Source organism: Anopheles darlingi, chromosome 2 (assembly GCF_943734745.1).
Source record: "Anopheles darlingi chromosome 2, idAnoDarlMG_H_01, whole genome shotgun sequence".
Taxonomy (NCBI): Eukaryota; Metazoa; Arthropoda; class Insecta; order Diptera; family Culicidae; genus Anopheles; species Anopheles darlingi.
In genome coordinates this window covers 28,826,903-28,846,443 of record NC_064874.1, presented here as the reverse complement: position 1 = coordinate 28,846,443, position 19,541 = coordinate 28,826,903, and the positions used below count along the sequence as shown (strand labels likewise).

The 19,541-nt window shown below is 51.4% G+C and overlaps 1 protein-coding gene across 1 annotated transcript in view; it reads right to left on the bottom strand.

Annotated features, from left to right (window-relative positions):
- Positions 1-1,024: 1,024 nt before the first annotated feature.
- The window catches only part of LOC125959855 (protein Optix), a 54,499-nt gene continuing 35,982 nt past the window's right edge, over positions 1,025-19,541 (bottom strand). Inside the window, exons 4-5 of the mRNA XM_049692836.1 lie at positions 2,445-2,722; positions 1,025-2,329 (exon numbers count right to left, since the gene is read on the bottom strand). Coding sequence (XP_049548793.1) covers positions 1,419-2,329; positions 2,445-2,722 — 1,189 coding nt within the window. The 3' untranslated portion in view covers positions 1,025-1,418. The remainder of the gene's footprint in view (positions 2,330-2,444; positions 2,723-19,541) is intronic.

Sequence of the window (19,541 nt, the reverse complement as noted above, 5' to 3'; positions counted from 1 at the left end):
CGTATGATTTGTGAGTTGCCTCTTGTTTCTTTCCCTTTTTCCTGGTTTCCAACAGTCTCGCTTCTATCTTTTCAAACATATTTGCTACTATTCGTTTCTCTTCGGGTTTGACTGTCTTGCAGCAAAGCTAATAGTGGTGTGCCACTTTTCTCCAAACGCGCCGCTTCTGTTACTTGTTTCCTCTAGGCTCGCCTGGGATCAGCTGAACCTGAATGTTCTTTTTTGCTCAAATCGTTCGCTCGCATTTTCATAAAACTAAACAAGCGAACTCATTAATTTAATGACTTTATAAAATGGAAAGGGTTTTCGATTGTTTCGTCTCTCTCGTCTTCCAGCGTCAGTGCTGGTGCGCAACGAGCATGAAGTCACTGAAGCGAAAAGTTATTTCTGGTTTCTGCACTCACCGTTTTCCTGTGGCACCATTGGATGTTTTTGTGCACTGCATTAGTTAAGAGGTTCGTTTTTTTTTACGAAATGTGGAACCTAGTTTTCATTAAATTTCCACACACAAAAAAAAAAGACCAAAAGTGTGACAGAAGTGGCTGCTCTCGACGCGGATGTATCGTTTGCTCGAGTGCTTCCAAGAGAGGGAAATAAAAGAATTTCCTGCTAAAACATTCTGCCCTGAATGCGCATGTGCCGAACGCAACGGGCGCGGTGGTTATGTACACCGTGTACTTACATACTTTGCCATGTTCTGCCACCGAATTAGACTAACCACTTCACGGTGTAGCAGCAAAGTTTTAACAGAACAATTTGAACAAACCGAAACACAGACGTGCACAAGAAATGCCAAACCAACACATTTTATCCTTGTTGGTCACAGGTATTACATCGAATGTTGGAAAACCATCACTGTTTTATACAACGCGACATACGGAACCCGTGTTTCGCGATGGCTCTGGGTACATAAAGTTTCATTTTACAACGCTAGGACGCCACCGATTTGAGGGATTGTCGAATGACTCCATTACGCAAAAAACAGGCAAGCTAAAGCTAAACCTGCTAACCGTCACGTGGTCCTGGTAGAGCAGGAAATCAAATTCACCAACCACCAAGCAGCTAGTGGCGCCGAAACGCCACGGAACAACATGAAACATCCGTCGAGTCGTGTTACTCGCTAACAACCCGTTCTGACGCTGGCCGTGGCCGCCGAGCAAGAGGAAACCATAAGTTTTGATGTTTTCTGTACGGCTCACCACCATCCCGGCCCCGCACTTGATGGTTCTCAGTTCTTTCAACGGCACCGGAGCGAAAAAGCTGTCATCCCTGAAGCGTTATATGCGTTACCTTTGCACCGCGTCCCTCAACAGTCCTGCACAGCATTAGCTAGAGAATGGGAGCACTGCCCTGGGGGTGGTGGGTGGGGGGACACCTGCCTCCTCCCATTTGGCAGCAACGCAACAACGGCTCACTTATCACGAAGCTTCCTTCGGTTTCGGTGACGGTGAGAACGGTCGATGGAGTAGCGAGGTGGTGGTGGTGGTGATGGTACTACTGGGTGTGCTGTTGGCCGAACTCGGCACAATCCGGACGATACCGCTCGCACTGAGACCATTCATGAGGGCGGCCGCCGCATGGTGAGCCGCATGGGCATGCTGCGGATGTGGATGCACGTGAGGATGGTGGTGCGCGTGCGGATGATGTATGTGCAGGTGATGTGGATGTGGATGGGGATGGCCGTGTAACGCGAGCGCAGGATGATGGGGTGGCTGTTGGGAGGCGGCCGCTGCTGCAGCTGCCGCAGCCGCTGCGGCCGCCGCCGCCGCCGCCGCCGTATGCTGCAGCAACTCCGCATTGAGCCGCGACGGTGAGCTAACCCGTATTCTCAGCGGGGACATTGGCTGCATCAGTGAAGCGCCTGTCGCGGTTGATGTGGCCACTGTTGACGTGGCCGCTGTCGCTGTCGCCGTCGCCGAAGGTGTGTTTGCACCGCTGACACTTGCATGTCCAACGGAATGCGGTGTCCCCGGTCGTCCATCGGCCGTCGGATCACCGGGCCCGTGATGGGCCATCGTCCCGTGGCCATGGTCCTTCCCCGTTGGAGTGGTGGTATTGGTGAGGGATGCGGTTGTCGCGCTGCTGTTGCTGCTCGGCGAATCACTCATATTGACCACCGTCGTCAGCATGCCCGCACCGCCGGCCATACTGCTAGGAATGCCCACGGATCCGGCCACACTGACGGCCAGCGAGTGCGGTAGGTGAGGTTGGGGCCGCAGCACGGTCGGGGTGAGGGGTAGATGCGTCAAACCGATCGGTGGCGAATGCGTGTTGATCGGTGGCGAATGATCGCCGAGTCGATAAGGCATGAATCTACTATTGAACGAACCTGGCGATGGGAAACGAGAGAGAGAGAGTGAAAGAGAGAGGAAGAGAGAGAGGAGTTAAGCGATGATCAACAACGGAAGTTGGCACAGAATACTGCATCAGGATCAGACACTTACCAGGTAACAGACCGCCGGTTAGGTGGTCACCGAAGCGGAAGGAGTGTAGCGAGGCGAAGCTGCTCCGGAAGTCCTTTTCGCGATCATCGTTCAGCCGGTCCTCGCTCGAGCCCGGCAGCGAACTGGGACTGTGCTGCATCGACATACTAGGAACTGGCGAGTGTGTACCGAGCGAGATGTCGGAATCGGAATCGGTGTCCACCGGTGACAGTGGCCCCTCGCCTCGCCTTGGCGTCAACGAGGACGATCCGGACCCGGACAGTGGTGGTTGATTGTGTCTGTGTTTTGAGTGGAGAGAGCAGAAAGAGAGAGAGAGAGAAAAGTGAATGATTAGAAAATTGTTTTCGTAAAAAGGGGGACGAATTGGAACATTCATTCATTTTAATAATCGCTCCCACCCCAACACCGTGACGCTGACCGGACGACATACGCCGTACATTCCTGAGTGAGTTCCTCTGTCCCGTGCCCTCGAAAGTCGAGTGATTCTGGCAGCACTTTTCACGGCGAGATGCAGTTAATCTCGACTCTTCCTTCTTAGCCCTCCGGACTGGTCTGAGGCTCGGCTCGACACGGACCCAAAAACCCTCCCGTCTCCCGTCCTGTCTCCCTACTGGCAGCCCTAATAGCAATATCTCGTGACGCTCGTCGCAAACGGCAAAGACAATAATCTTCCTCACTCCAAAAAGGCGTCCCATCGAAGACAAACACACACAGAGGCAAAGATATGGATCAGATCAGTTCGGGCAGGGCAGGGCAACAGAATCAGACAACAGAAGGACAGATTAAATGGGCAGGAAGCTGTGGCAGGACGGCTGGCTGGCTGGCTGGCTGGCTGGCTGGCTGGCTGACGACCGAACCAAACCGAAGGTCCCGAAGTGATCGAGCTCCCAAAAAAAAAACCCTCCGGACCGCAAAAGTGCCTTGTCATAGTGTTTAATACGAGGTTTCCTCGATGCCTCTCGATGACGCCATATTGGATGGTGGATTGATTCCGTTGCTGCTGCTCCGTTCACCGTCCTGTCCTCTGGCCCCGCCCTACCTCTGCCCGCAGACTGGCGTTTCGTTGCACTTTTGTTTGACACTAAGCGTAACACGATGACACGGTACATCAGCTCGTGCTGCTGCTGCTGCTGCTGCTGCTCAGGCTCCGTGGTCACACCGAGACGGATTATTATCCGGAACGGGGGTCTGCCCAAAATTGGGCTGCCTGGCAGCTGTCTAAGAATGCTAATTAGTCTGCCTGACGACGACGATCCGGACGACGATGGCGTCGACGAAGAATCGACGTATTCGACGCCATTCGAGGGTTTCGGAACCAAACTTGAAGCCATCTTCACTCGACTACTTCACTAAACGGTTGCGGCGAGGCGAAGATAGAATTTCTTGAGGGTTGTGCCGTTCCCGTGAAACACTTACTTATCAGAAACAGGAAATGCTTGCTGGAACCACAAGGCAGGCCTCGAAGGTCCCGAACACATCATGGAACCTCATGATCATTTTCACAGAACACTCTTGACAGTTATTTCGATTTTTCGTGCGGTATCACAAGCACAGACCCATGCACATGCACAGTATGGCGTCAAGAAGTGGAAATGTCCACCAAAGGAAGAAGGGAAAAGCGAGCTTCGAATGCCAGTAATGAAAGAAGAAGAGCGAAATGGTCTCACTCTCCGGTCTCCAGTTTCGCATCGCGCCAACGCTGTCGACATTCGAGTGGAGTTGGATGGATGGCTGACTGACTGGCTGGCGCCGGAAATGAAAATGCCCTGCGTCTATATTTACACACTTTGATTTAATAGGTGTCCTTTTCCCATTTCGCTCTCTCACACCGGTCTGCGGTTACCTCTCCGTGACTCCGTGAAGTGGATAGTGGAGATGGAATGTCTGTAACCTTTTTCCTGCAGTCGCCTGCGCGAGCAGTCGTGGAGTGTAGGAGACGGATTACACATGGTCAACCTAATGGGCACCAGGATGAAGATCCTTCAGAAGGAGTAGGTAGGCAACCGCAAACATTCTGAACGCGTGCTTATGTGGTTTCGATGTTTGGCGTATATTTCCCCAGGACGTGTTTACTGGTGGTACGAGGTATGCATTTCTTAAGGAGAGGGAACCTTGATGTCGCTCTAAAATCGATTATTTTAAGGGTGACAATCGAATCGATCCATATGTGGATCGCTCTAACCCCACATCGCGCCTCATTGTTTTCTTCAAGATGGAGAAAGATGAAGCAATGGCATCGCTCGATGCCAAGCGTCATCATCGTTAGTTGAGCGTGGAAACAATCTGTCACTGTATCAAAAGAAGAAGAGTAGTGTTTCCGTTTGTTTGACAGCTGTCAGCCGAAGCGTTTGAATTTCGAAATAACCCAATCACCCAGGGCAGGCGCAGACCCAAGAACAGGCATGTGGCGCTTAATGCACTCCCCTAGCCCCGTTCCAGAGAGCAAGGACAAGAGAAAACCATTTTATCGGCCAGTCAAGAAATGGTGGAAACTCGAGAAGGAGGAGAAGGAGGAAAATATGGGTGAACGAAGAAGAAAAAAAACAAAACAACTTATTAGAAGGCGAAGAAACACAAACCCAGCAAGTCTTAATCCTAAACAAACTGTTTCCACTCTCCCGCCGCGATCGGGATGGTGCACTTTCTTCGAAGAAAACATAAGTAAACACACTTATGCGAGACAAAAGTGGAGACAAAGCAGCAATCATCTGGCCAAACGCAGAGGCCGAGAACGGGAACGGGAGGTTGCGGAGGATGAAAACAAAAACAACTCGCAGCAGCAGTCAACTGGGGGAGGTGGAGGCTGTATGGAAATGGAATCGCTTCGTTTGCCAAAGAGCAATCAAATAGACAGGCTATAGCTAGACACGAGACGGCGGAGTAGCGACATCGGTTCCGTTCTACGGTGGCCTCTTGCCGTCGGCCTCAGCCTTCTCACTGTCAGCCAGCTCAATAGTGCGCTCGGTATCGAATTACGATCGCTTGCGTTTTGGATCCTTGCAGCAGCATCCGTGCATCCGTGGCGACCAGCATGGTCGGAGCGAACTGGTCGCCGGTATCCTCTCCGATCCCTCGCTCGTGACCACACGGACCACAAAACAAACACGCGCCCGTTTTTAAACGTCTTCAAAACACAAAAGCCATCCTGGGACGGGGCCCAGCAGATTCCCGTTGCCAATTATGCAAAACCCTGCGAGCGCAAACAGAGTCCGGCTGTCAATTTCAATTTCAAACCGTTTTACTTGAACCAAAATGCTGCTCAGAAATGATGAGTTGCTGATGACGCTTTTTGGCAGCGTACCATGACCAGCAGCGGCAGGAGGAGGTGCCGGCATGGTCGCAATTAATTGTGGAATCAAAATAAACAGGCGCACGGGAAGATTCAATAAAATATGCAAATGTTCTGCTCCAGTGGCACAACTGCCACGATCGCAAATGAGCCATCAAATAGAGAGACAGAGAGAGAGAGTGAGTGAAACCCTGCGTTTGTAGTAGGATCTTTCAAAGTGTCCTCCTAATGCTGGTACTACGACCACATAACGCACCTCCCTAGGCCACATTATACCAAACCGATATTGCTGATGTTGTTGATGATGATGGTGATGATGTTGATGAGGACTGTTGTGACAAATTCGAGCATTTCGAGAGGAGGAGATGAGTCTCGAGTAGAGAGACAATCGGCATTTGTTTACGGTGCGGATGGTACTAGACAAACGAGCGGAGACAGTGACATACACTCACACACACACACACACACACACACACACACACACACGCACACACACACTGCTCACTTGGGCAGCGCTCTATTTGTTCGCCAAATTTACACCAACCCTCCAACAACGCCGGTGTCACCCTTCGGCACTGGTGCTGGTTGTTGGATAGGGTGAGCGCGTAAGATTTACAAATAGACTGCAAGACCCCGTCGGCAATCATCAAGCGGCGGGGCGACGTGTCATCGAGCGAACTCGTCGGGCCGTCATCGGGGACGGAGTATGACAAATTATCACCTAAAAACACACCCCGGCTCTCTGGTTGTGGTTGTTCCATTTTTCGCATGTGCCCTCCTCGCCGCATGCCAAACTGCGGTTATAACCCTTCCGCTGCCGGATGCCCGGACTGGCCGATAAATGCCCGGAAGGTTCTTGGCACAGAGTGCCAGTTGCTTCGATGTGGTGCGATGGCCGTAAACGCAGAAGGGGCCCAGCCTCGGGATGGGTAATGATAATTGAATTGAGCATTATGCAGAAAGGGTTGAAGTAGTGAAGAGCGCATTTATGATGCCCCTTTACCTCGTGCACTCGTCCAGGAACTGCGCATAAAATTGCAAGTGAACAGCGCAAACAGACCAGACGGAGACAAAGGCGATGGCAACGGACGCTCTTGGCAGTCGCGCCGCCAGTCTTGGAGGCCAGTGCTGCCGGTATTTACACAAGAAAGAGGGGAAATGGGGCGATGGAAGCAAGTAGTGGCGAGGACAGCTCCAACCACGACGACACACGCACGCGAGATCGACGATACAGTAGTGGTTCAGCAAACAACAATAAACCATCCGCAACCACAATCACCCTTTATGCCGTCGTCAGCCATATTGTTGTGGTAACGACCGCAAGCCGGGCATATCTGCAGCGATTCACAAGTCTATCGATGGATGATGGTTGATGGGATTCAATTGTTTTACATTAATCGAGTAGGCATGTGACTTGGACCAATCGTAGAGGAGGAAATTGCAGTGGAATCCAATATTGATTCCTTCGCTTGCATGTCACTCTTCGGTCCTGAAACGGAGTGCAACGTAGTTGCCATTGACCGATACCTACTTAGTGTCCATATTCGTTCGTGTAACCTAACAGAAGCAGCAGCTTGCATGACGTAGTCTAGTGCACCGTATGGCCACTGAACGAAATATCACAGCAAATACGGCAGCCGTAGACACCTTCACAATAGTGTCCAGGTTATGTTTGCCAAAACATGCCACCAAATATTTGCGCCCGAGTGGTTGCTTCCGGCACGATCCAGACCAGCATCTTCCGGTTTACGAAATGAGGCGTGCTAGATGTTTACCAACGGCTACTACTACCGGCTATCGCCACCCCGCCCCAGTGATTCAGCCAGTAAGCCGTCAGATTGGCCGTCAGATAGCAGCAGAGCAGGCCATGATGACGATGGCTGACCTGTACGACCGGTAGACACAGCACAGACATAAAGCTGCTGCTTCTGCTACTGCTTGCAATCATCATTACAATCACCAGAGCGGTCTTGGTCCTGGCCTGCGGTGCGGCCTGCTCTTCCTCCCGGGGGTCCTTCAGCTTCAGATTATTGATTTCCAGTTACACACGACACGAGAGGTTCGATTGATTGCAAAGCCCACTCGACCACACCACACTCACTTGGATGTTGTGCGTGCAGGATGGTGGATAATGGTTTTTGCTGCAAATCGATGGAGGCGATTAGGTTGTCAAGTGCGTGTCCAGCGAGTGTCTGTGACTCTGGCTCCCGTCTCAATCGACTCACCACAAATGTAAGTGCTTTGTGTCCCGGTATCTCTCCGGACTATGGGATGGTAAATATATGAACATGCACTTAGTCTGCCGGCCCCAAGTGAACCGGAAAAGTTGGGATCAATAAGATCCTGGTAAGCTTCCGTACTTGCTAGCCTTGCTGATGATTCACGGGAAGTCTGGTCAGCAGATTCAACATTCACAGAACATCGCCTAGAAGATGCGTCATATGGATGTGGTCTACAGTTGCTTAATGCAAGCTTCAGTGCTTTAATACCTTAAAAAAAAACTCCCACTTTTTTGCTACACCAAGTAAGGGATTGAAGGAACAAGGAACTTACGAGCCCTTCAGCTTAATCTGCCCGGATCGTTAGTCCCCTTCTGACAACCCTTCGAACTGACACCAGTACTCCCAGTACCGACCGTCGGTCAGATATCAAATGTCGAGCACGAACAAGAAACACGAACTGGCTGGCTGGCTGGCTGGCAGGCTGCCCCGTATCCCTACATTTTCTCATAACCATCATTTCACACGTAATAAAGTTACGAAAATCTTTCCATACCCTGATGCACACACGCACACGTCGGTGCTCACGTGTCCCGGTCTTCTGTTAGCGCCACGGGTCGGGCTGGTCCGAGGGGGAATCACAGAGTAATTGAATATCAAAAGTGTGATACCCAAAACAGCCAACATGCCAAAATCGGTTCCTATCCTGCCGGCTACAATAGCCCCGACGACTTGCCAGGAGGGGGAGATACTGTCTGCGGGATCAGGTAAAGCTGGCAGCATGCCTGGCATGGGGAAGTATTGAGCTGGGGAGATGTCGTGTGTCGGAAGGACCGACCAACGAAGTCGCAACGAGTCTCATTGACCTTCAGCGCCACAAGAGTGTGTGTGTGTGTGTGTGTGTGTGTTCCTTAGCAATCTCGTACAACAACGGACTCGGTCACAATTTAACAAAGTTAAGCTCAACCCATGACGGATAGTGAGTGAGTTTTTTTCCGGGGGGTGGGAGCCGAAGCAGAGAAAATACCCAAAATACAACCCCGGAACTGGTGCGAGTTGAATGTTTATTTTTAAACGAAAAAAGCGGTCCTGACGCTTGGTGCCATTGTGCTGGTGAGTTGTCGAGTTCCCACTAGCCCTAAGCCACCATCCAGCCGGTGGTACGTTACGTCGTCGGCGGGGGCCAGATTTGATTCAATAATCATAATATTGTTGGTTTTTCCCGGTTATACCTTCATTTTCTAATACCCAATTGCTTTTCCCCTTCTGCCACCCGCGCACACTCGCTGGCGCCCGCTAGTTTCCTCGTCGGTTGACGTCGGTCTGTCCCCCCAACCCCCCCTACCCTCTGCCACCGTTAGCGCGTTCACACCATCCGGTAGACCGCCAAATATTTGAATATATTTACGGCCTAAACTTAATTTGTACAACAATAGAGCCATTATTTCGCGCCCTCGGCCCCTTTTATTCAGGGGCAGGAAAAGGGAGCGGGGAGGGCACCACACGCACCCCCCTCGCGGTGCTACCAGCTACGCGCCGAGCCAGCAATCGTTAAGGAATTACCCGAATAATGAATATAAATTAGCGTGAAAAATTAAAATCCCAGCTTGTTGTGCATTTCGTGGACGACAATCCGACGAGATTCCATGAGGCTCCGGGGAAGAAGGAGAGCGGGATGAGCTCGTTGATGGCGGAAGTCATCACTTCAACGGCCTCCGGCGTCACAGACCCGGCCAGCGAGTATCGTCTTCTGCCCTTCTGATGATCGACTCCCGGAAGTCGGGCAGCGCGCTTCCTAGCGGAATGTCCTGGCATGCTGAGTCCGTTGTGAGGGGTTGTCTAAGGCCCGCGGGCCACTACTATACAAACCACCGTGGTGGCTACGCAAAGACCGGAACGTCACACCGCCAGAGGACAATATCGATGCTCGGTCGAGCGTCTGTTGTTGGCGAATGCGGTGCGGCTTTTCGGAGGGGAGACAATTTTAACGGTTATCGAATTAGGGGAGACAACCTTGGCATGGAGGCGCTGCCAAGCTCCGGCATCCCCGCACGTTAACTCGTTTACACTACATTACACACGCGCGGTACACTCTGCGGTATAATGGAGTTCTTTACGTCAACGTCAAGAACGACAAAAAAAAAGAAGATGAACCAGATCAGTGGCCATCCGCTTTGTGCGCAGTTCGCATCCGCGCGTCTTTGGCCAGCGCTAGCGGCTTCTGATGTTGATACTCCTGCCATCCGGTGCCCATTCTCCGGTTCTGTCAGGGCCTGCTGAGTCTGACAGCCTGAGGGAAGGTTTTGATGGAAAAAGTATTTCACCGAGAGTCCGGACTCCGTCACTGCCGTCTCACTTCGGAGACTTCAACGACGGCGACAACGGTGACGTTGGAAGGATACGCGCTGCAGGTTAAAAGTTCCTTGACATTATTCGCAAACATATTTAAAGCCGGTAAACAAATTGTTCCGCCAAGTGTGATTGAATCTCGACGTAGACGATGGGGCCAGGGAGTAAAGGTGGGGAGGGGAGGCAAGCAGTCTGCACAAAAGAGTAACAATAAACGGGAATAATGAAGACGTGCTTGTGAGGCCTCATTTGTCTTGCGGCTTGCAAAGTTCGCTGTTCATTCGCGCAGCCTGAAAGCACACACCAGGCAGGCAGGCAGTCCGGAGCCGGCACCGGCACCGGCACCGGTGGAACCAACCGGATTCGACACGCATCTCAAGTTCAAACCGCGGTATGCATTACCCGGGGAAACCCCCGAGAAGCCGAAGCGCCCGAGAAGTCACACTAATGACTTTATTATCTTCGAGCGCTCGCGGGCGCCCGCGCACGCCCCGCGAAAGGGTTCGCCTTCGGGCAGCATGGCCAGCACAATGTAGCGCTTTGCGGCGGACACACCCTTCTCCCTTGCTGACTGCCGCACCGCCACCACCACAAACACGGACACGGTCAGTGGCGTGTTAATGTGGCTGCCAAATGTTGCCGCCGAGCGGCGGTGCAGGGTATTGCTTTCGCGCGACGCCGGGACCACAACGGATCAATCATCTTTCGATCTGCCCCGGCGATGGAGTCATTAGTACCTCAACCACCACCCACCACCACCACCTTCATGGTATAGGGGGGGGGGGGGATCTTGCAACATCGCAGCATCGCATCGCATCAGCCAAAGGATCCTCTCGTCCGCAATGATCGCGCGAAGAAGAAAGGACCTAACCCCCTTCGTGTATAAATAATTAATTAACTTATTGTTACACTTAATAAGATAATTAGGCACGGAGCATCCCTCCTCACCCTCACCCCCACCCGCCGCAAAGCCAAAAATCCTGTGGATCGTGGATCATTCCGATCGGGCAAACGATCATACTACCGGCCGGCGGATCATTATCGTGCCCAGCGAACGGGCGAATGGGAACGCGCCACCTCCTTCCATCCTTCTGGCACCGCGTGTGGCGCCCCCAACGGATACTTCTGCCGGCTGGTTCCCTGGCCAGCATTCTATCGGTGTGGTATCGCCGCCAAAGTCTCGCCGCGACTTGATCGCCAGTGAAACGTGAACTCTGTTGTTACACTCTGTTTCATATAAAGTTATTACCGCGCCTTGGCCCCCTCACGGACACCACGGGCAGATAGCAAACACACAATGGAGATCACACAATGTGGAGCTTCGCACACTGGCTTCGCCGCCCTGCGTAACGCAACCGCTTCCGCCCTTCCTGTCCCTTCGTTGCTGCCCTTGTTTTGCTCTCCTTTTACTTTACGCCTTTTTTTTTGGCTTCTTCTTCTTCTGCTGCGCCGCAAAGGTTCGATTCTTACAAATGGTGAAAACGGTGGGGCCGCTCTCCGGCAGCAGCAGCATCACACACACCGGCACCGACGCCAACCAGCCAGCAGGTTGCGGCAACAACAAACGCGGTCGCGGTCTCGATACCACCGGGCCAAGAGGGAGCCGCGCGTCATCTTCTTCATGGCGGTCTAAAGGGAGTGTGAATTTGAAAATGATACGACCACGCGGTCGACCACCTGAGAGGGGAGCCAGGAGAGGTGGGAGAGGGAGGATAAAACACGTCGGTAATCGCACCGTTCGCGATGGGTAATTAACCCTTCGATGAACCGTACGTGCACTTGGAGTGCCTTGGCCGCCACCGGTTGGAATTGGATCTGCTTCGTCAAAAGGCTTGATGGTACACACACGCACACACACACACGAGCACGGACACCTCTGAACGCACGCATTCGACGCTGCATTTTGAGCTCGTTAATTAGAGCCGCTTGTTGGTCTCGTGGGGACGGGATCCAAATAGAAAGAAATAGATCTTGGCCACACTTGGCCACTACCAACCGGCCTTGGCGCCAACGAAGGGTTTTTTTTCTGCGGGGCCACCACAAAAAAAGCTGAGAAGCCGGAGGCATGACGGCAAACCAGCGACTGGCGGTGTCGGAAGGCAATAAATAGCTTCGGCGCGATGATGATGATTGTGCTACAACCGAGAGGTGGAAAACATTTCAGACAACAACAGCACAACAATCGCACACCCCGCACGTCCTCGGGGTTCCTTCCCGGTTCTCCTCGCGACACACATCCCATGGCATGCCGGCAGAGCACGGTACCGTGGCGCACCAACATGTTTTGCGAAACATTCCTGTGAGCATCGCACCGCAAGCCTGCTCGATACAACCTTCCATACCGGCAGCTGGAAAGCATCTGTGACAGGACGTGATGGAAGAAAAAAAATACACAAATACACAAACATCGAAACTGGCGGCGGTTTAATTGTTAACCTTTTTTTGTTTGTGGTCAACTGTCCTTGGCCGACGACATGTAGAATCGTCCTACAATGTACGCCCCGGAGTAACATCTTAATTCAATTTGTCGTCGCAAAAACACGAGCCCAAAACCGAGGTAAGGGGATAGCCGGTACGGTTTCATCGATAAATGACCGGCGGCGGCGGCGAGGCCTACTATGACCGCGTTCGCCTTGGAGGACGCGCCTTGGTTGTTGATCAAATTTGGTCCGGCTCCACCGTAAACCACCTTTCAATCATTTCCATTTCATCCTGCTGCTCCCAAACATGGCCACACGGTGCTGAAACTGTCCCTTACTTGCTTGGCTAATGATGGCTAATTTACGGCCAGGTAAACAACATCATCAATTCAAATGACCGCTCCACGGAACACGCCGGAACGTACACGGGTTGTACGGGAATCATTCGCCCGAAAACCGGGCCCCATTAACCGTTTTGCCAACGCGAGGACGACGATGTCCACCCGTCCGCCCGGTGCAGTAAACTGATAACGATAATGATTAAATTTTATTTCCTCCGCGATCAACGAGGACAAACCGGGGCCAGTCATCATTCCGCGTGCCGCGACTCACAAATGGACGCCGGACGGACGGGCGCGCGCGCGCGCTTTGCAAAAGTAATTAAAAACCGAAGGAAACTCGACCGTCATGTCGCCACGGACCGAGGGCCACAAGCATGGGTTGCCTGCAGTTGCAGGCGAGAACCGTCGAGAACCTTGTAAGGATCACGCGTTCGTTGGTCAGTTGGGGGACACCTTCACCAAATGCGAAGGCGAGCCACGAAAGCCGTTGGCCACCGTTTTGTTTCGTGGTTTTGTTGCGAAGGTTAAAATTATAAAGTGATAAAAATATTTGACCGGCCAGCCTGGAGCCGGGAGAGGGTGCGCGCAGGCCCTGTCGGCACTGGCCAGCTCCATCCTGGTCCACGAAATGACAAATATTCTGCGGAAGAATGTTCTCGCGTTCGCGATACTGTCGCTACGGAGGCTATAAAGCGGCAAACGGGAACACATCCATCGAGCATCCAAAAGGGCATCACAGGACCATTGGGCTTGATTATTTGTAATAATTATACCATTCACCGATCGGTTCGATGCACTCAAAACTCAACCTGACGAAGCACGGGACCCGGAGCATGATCTTGGCCTTTGGCCACGGCGCGAACCGCGCGAACATCGCATCGCACAACTAATAAAGTCATATCGCCAAACGAAACTTCGACATTCAATGTGGCATGCGGCGAGATATTCTGGCGAGAGGGGCGTCGGGGCGGGCCCCAAAAAACATGGACAGGCAGACCGCAGATACCCCGGTACCCCATCTGCCAGCGAATTTGATGTTTTGGCTTTGACCGTTTGGACGTTAATGGAAGCGACAAAAATTCAAAATTCCAAAGCAAACGTACCCGTGTAGCAACCGTAACCGTGCCAGCTAGTGGCCAGTGGCCAATGGCTACTCCGTTGTTAAAGATACGGAACTGATCGGATCGGTATTTCGAAAAGGCATAAAACTGAATGGCCCGTTTTCGGGTCGCTGCCGGGTTGGAAGTCGGGAATATGATCATGATCGACGATCGCAAAAAGGAGGGACACGGAATGAGGAACCGGGGGCGCCACGAGCGCAAGTTTCATAATTGTTCCACTTCCACGCTCTGTGTGTGTGTGTGTGTGTCCAATAACATATGCTGCTGGCAATTATGGGACAGTTCTTTCTCCCCATTTTTTTGCTCTTTTAATTGCCTCCAAGAACCAAGAACAACTCGTCATGCCAAGCGTCATACCGGCGTTATAGCGTTGTCTCGGTTGCATAAATCATCAAAAAAGGATGGCTCTAATTACAACATCGATATTTACAGCTCGCCAGCCCGTTTTTTTTCGAGACGACATACACACACACTCACACACATGCTGTCGAAAATCGAAACTTCTAAATGCTGGACAAGCATTTCATGAATTACTTATCAGCTGCCGCGTGGCAATGGCCGATCGCCGGTCTGTCATCGTACCACCACGTATCACGTGCAACCTTAAAGCGGTTCCAAGGGGATGATGACATTTATCCATAAGTATCACCATCATCTCCCCATCCATCTGCTGGTCCATCGCAGGATACATCGCAGGATCCCATTGTGTCGTCCGCGACCGTCGTCGAACGTCACGACACAGGAGGACAAGGAGAAACGAGAAACACTTGTACAAACTGTGCAATAATTGCTTCATTGTTCGCCCTTCGCCATCGTCGCCAAATCAATTCTCCGGAGTCCTCCCTGTCGGATCGGATGGGATCCCTTAGTCGCTTAAGTAAACCGTAAAGTCGGCAACATATCTTACGCTCGAGCAGCTCAAGAAGACGGCCTGGGATGGTATGGGCGATTCAGTTAGGGTGTGCTGTCGTCATTGCTTCCTAAATTCGTTAGATTCAAAGACTCGATTTGCCATTGTTACTACAATTTGAATAACAACAAACCTCCCACCCATTCCCGCCACTCGAAGCGCCGACTTGATGTTCCTTTTTAAGCGAGAGTGAGCTAGAGCCGAATGCGAGGGTGACTGGCTGGCCCGGTCGTTAGCTCGAGGTTTGGAGCAAAATTTCGGCTACGGAAATAAAATAGACCAGAGCCCAAAAATCGGCCAGACCCCCCCAACCTAGAAGACGAAAATCAGCAAATCAGAAAATCACAAATGATCAACGAACGAACGGTTTGAGGTTGCATTGCAATTCGGGAAAAGGGAATTGAACGACTCGATATTCAAATCGATGGAAACAGCGCGATTGATCAGAACGCTCAGAACGGTTCCGCATGTACCGTGGAACCTTTCACCGACAACAAGACAAATCCTTCGTCCCCTTTTTCGACGCCGTAGCAGCAAAGATTTGGACGACGTTTGTGCAATCTGAAACATAATCCATCGTGGATAAACAGTTTGCTCTCTGGATAGCTGATCCTTTGGCGTGTTCGCCTTCGAGTATGATCCCTTATGTTCCGGTTTCACGTCGACGGACAAATAGGAATCAAATAAAATCCTTTTTTAACGTTCCTCGCGGCGTAATCCGCGGCGGAATGAGATGAACCCCACGTGAAGGGTATAACGATCGGTACTGTGTTACCCTCGCCACATCATCATCATCATATGTGTTTCGGTAAAACCCGGTTTCAATTTTTGGGTCACGAAGTTTGAACAAGAAACTCCAGGAATGAAAAAAAAGAAACAATAATCCAATCCGAGGATTGTTTCTACTAGGGCCTGCGTCAAAGTGACTTGTGTACGTAGCACAAATCGAATTATGTTTTCAATGTAAGGGTATCCTATATTCTCTTCAATCTGTGATAGATAACTGGAAACACAGGTTCCAGTATAACCTACTCAGTTCTTTTAAGTACTCTGTTTTGCTATGAGGTTGATATAAAGGGCATTCGTTTATTCTAAACTCAGCGTCGGAGACTTTGTTGTAATAACTTGGCTAGAGCAATTTCTTTACATTGTTTAATCACAACGCACATCTCCAATATGCAGTACCAACATAAACCTCTCGCCGCTCTGCTACCCAACCTTGGAACGTAATCGTTGAATTAGATCCCCAGTACAAAAGGTTCATTTCAATCCCGGGGATCATCTCGGTGGTTCGTTCTACCAAGAGATATCGTGTTGTCCGTTGGGATAATTACATTTCCAAAAGGTTCATGAAGCAATTTAAATGAAAACCATTCAGCATAAAAGCAACTATAGCATCGTAATGTCCGAGGATGGAGAAACAATGTGTATCAAAACCCCCGGCATGTCTGTGGACTGTGGTTTGTTTGAAATTAAATCTCTTCCACTCCTGTGTGCCACCTGTGAAACGCCAATTTCTTGTTGTCCACCGAGCGAGGCGGAGAAAGTTCTTTTGATGTCCCTTGGTTCCAAACGGGCATATACCAAAAGGTTTTCCTATGAAATCCTTCATACTTTACGTAAATCCTTTACAGTATCTATTTAAAGATTGCAGACTTACTATTACATCAAGTAATAATACATGAACCCGAAACTTGTTGAAACTATTTTCCAATGATAAACGAAGAAATGTTATTAGTACACTCTTCTACAACCACAAAAAATGCTACAATATGTTCTATCTCATATGGCAAAACGAAACAAATTTAGGGCACAATGTAGCTATTGCTCCATCAGTGGCAGCATTCGCGGGTGGAGTGCCACGATTGATGGCTTAATAAAACGCCAGCAGCATAAGCGAAGCGGGACAGCGAGATTGCACCGCTTTACAATGCACCACGAAATGCAGGCGGAAGAGAAAAAAATACGAAAAGCAAACACAGCGAATAGAGAAAGAATGGCCGGGAACGCATTCTCTCTTTACGGAAGCATCTACATCGATGATGGCCACGAACAGACCGATAACGATCGGCGGGCCAGGCGATTCAATAGAGACCGCCACGCCAGTCGCAGCCTTTTTGTGTCTTGCTTGTCGGCGTCAGTGATTAGACATATGTCATCCCGCGGGAACGGACGCACGGGAAGCGTGTGACATACCGCCCGGTAGCCTGCGGAAGCCTCTCGCCGGAGATGTCCGCGAACGCGACAAAACATCAATCAAACCACCGTCGGATAACGATTATAGCGTTAGGTTAGCAGCATCGCAACGCAACAGAGAGCAACATTTTAACGCACGACAAACTGCTGCCACCGCCGTGACGTATCTCCGTTGAAGAACCCCTAGGCCGGAGACGCCACCACCACCAGCCGACATGACAACTTCTGGTGATCTCGTCTGAACGGTGAACATCAACTACCATTCGCGGACATCTCGACCCCCTCTGCTGTCTGTTCGCACGTGGCGGCACCCGGTCCCAGCTGAGGCACGTTTATTAGTTTTCTTCCGATGACAACCGACCGACGGCCGCCGACTTACCTGAGGACCGGGGCTAAACGCATCCACAAACGACACGCTTCTCCTTGTCCTCGGTGTGTGTGGGGACAATGTATGCAGAACGCATTCCACGATGAGAACAATCAGTCCTGTGGCGGTGGCGGTGACGGTTTAAAGAACGGGAACCTTCTATCGAGGGACACCGGGCGTACCGGGCGCAATCACCACCGATGAGAGGTCATCAATTTTCCGGGTTCTCGTCCTCCCCTATCCTGATCCAATCGATCGACGAGAACTTCTCGTTCGCGCGATCACCTTCTCCGACTTCTGGCCACGGCCACGGTTTCAATGAGCCATGACCGTTCCGCTTCCTTGGACCTTCGATTGGACTGGGAATCTCTGTTGGAGCGCTCGTGATAAAACGTGATTTATGCATAACCGATCGGAGTGGAGGTTTTTGGGGTTCTTGCACCGAAAGTGACTGGTACCGGTGCAGAGACGCAACGACCCCCGGTTGGCCAACTGACGAAGAGCTAGCTTGCGGCCGCCGGGAAAAGAACTGGGAAATGATTTATGTGCCATCGGCATTGACCGGAGCAACCGGAGGCACCGGGCACTGAAGTAGTAGCAATCAAGTGGCGCGAACAAGACCTTCCCCGCCAGCGCGTCTCTCGAACCTCGAGCTAATTTCGGGAAGCGGATTTTGCGGTTGACCGGCGGTGCCCCGTGGTCGTGGTTCCTTTTTGTCTGACGTCGTTTTGTTGTGTTTTTTTTAGCAGCTAACTTAGGGATGCCTTTGACCGAATGTTGCCTGTTTGCTGTTAGTAGGACCATCCGTTTGAGTCAATACTGTTGATGGCCCCCCGGGAGCGATTCGACCAAAAACCGCAACCGATCCCGGCAAAAGACGCCAAAAAGATATGGAGTCATTAAAAAGTATTTAGCAAGATTCCGATACCTGCGGATGCGGAAGCATCCGTTTGTGTGTGTATCCATTGTCCCGGCACGAGGCACGGGCACGGGTGATGATCGAACGCTGACCACGAAGGTCGAGCGGTACCGGTTCAGCCTGCGGTTACACACCGTACCATGCCGATGGTACATCATCATCACCGTCATCATCATGTCGCCGTCAGGTCGGTTCGCATTATTTTATGTTTATTGTTATTGCCACCAACAACTATCCATGGTCTCCTGGTGGCCGGAGGAACGAGTTTTCCTCGGAACTTATCTGTTTCTTCTTCTTCTTCTTCTTCTTCTTCTTCTTCTGCTGCTTCTTCCACTCGAGGGACACATTCCCGAGGGTTCTCGTTTATTGGCGAAGCGCAAGCGTCTGTGTCTCTTCGGTTGTTGCTTTGCGCCTTCGCATCTTGGGCAAGAAACTTGTCAACTATCCAGCTGCGGGGAGTGATTGTTGCCGCTGACAGGCGCCTATTGATCTCCGGTGCGCAGCGGGATACATACATTCCTCTCATTCCTCCTACCCTCAGAGAGGTTTCGAACCAATTTGTTACTACTTTGTTCCGGTAACCCGGAAGGTGTCGGGAAGGAGGGAGGGAGGGAGATCAAACGGGTGACGACACCATACGGTGCCCGCACTCCGGGAGGCATATTGTTTTATGACATGTTGTTGCCGCCCGGCCATTCACTCCTTGAAGGTGCGAATGGCCCCTTAAGCATTGGTCTTTGTAGGTTGTATCTCTGCAGGAAAATAGAACACTTCAGGCCGACGACCAAGAAGGCCGTATGGCCGTACCGGAATTTTCCACTAATTTTCTCTCTCTCTCTCTCTCAATTCGAAGATGACCGTTAGGGGGAGGAAGCAATGGACGCGGTGTTCCCGCTGAGCGACGCGACGCGTTGTCGATGTCACCATCGGGCGTGATGAGTTCCGCTTTCTCCCAGCGCCAAGACA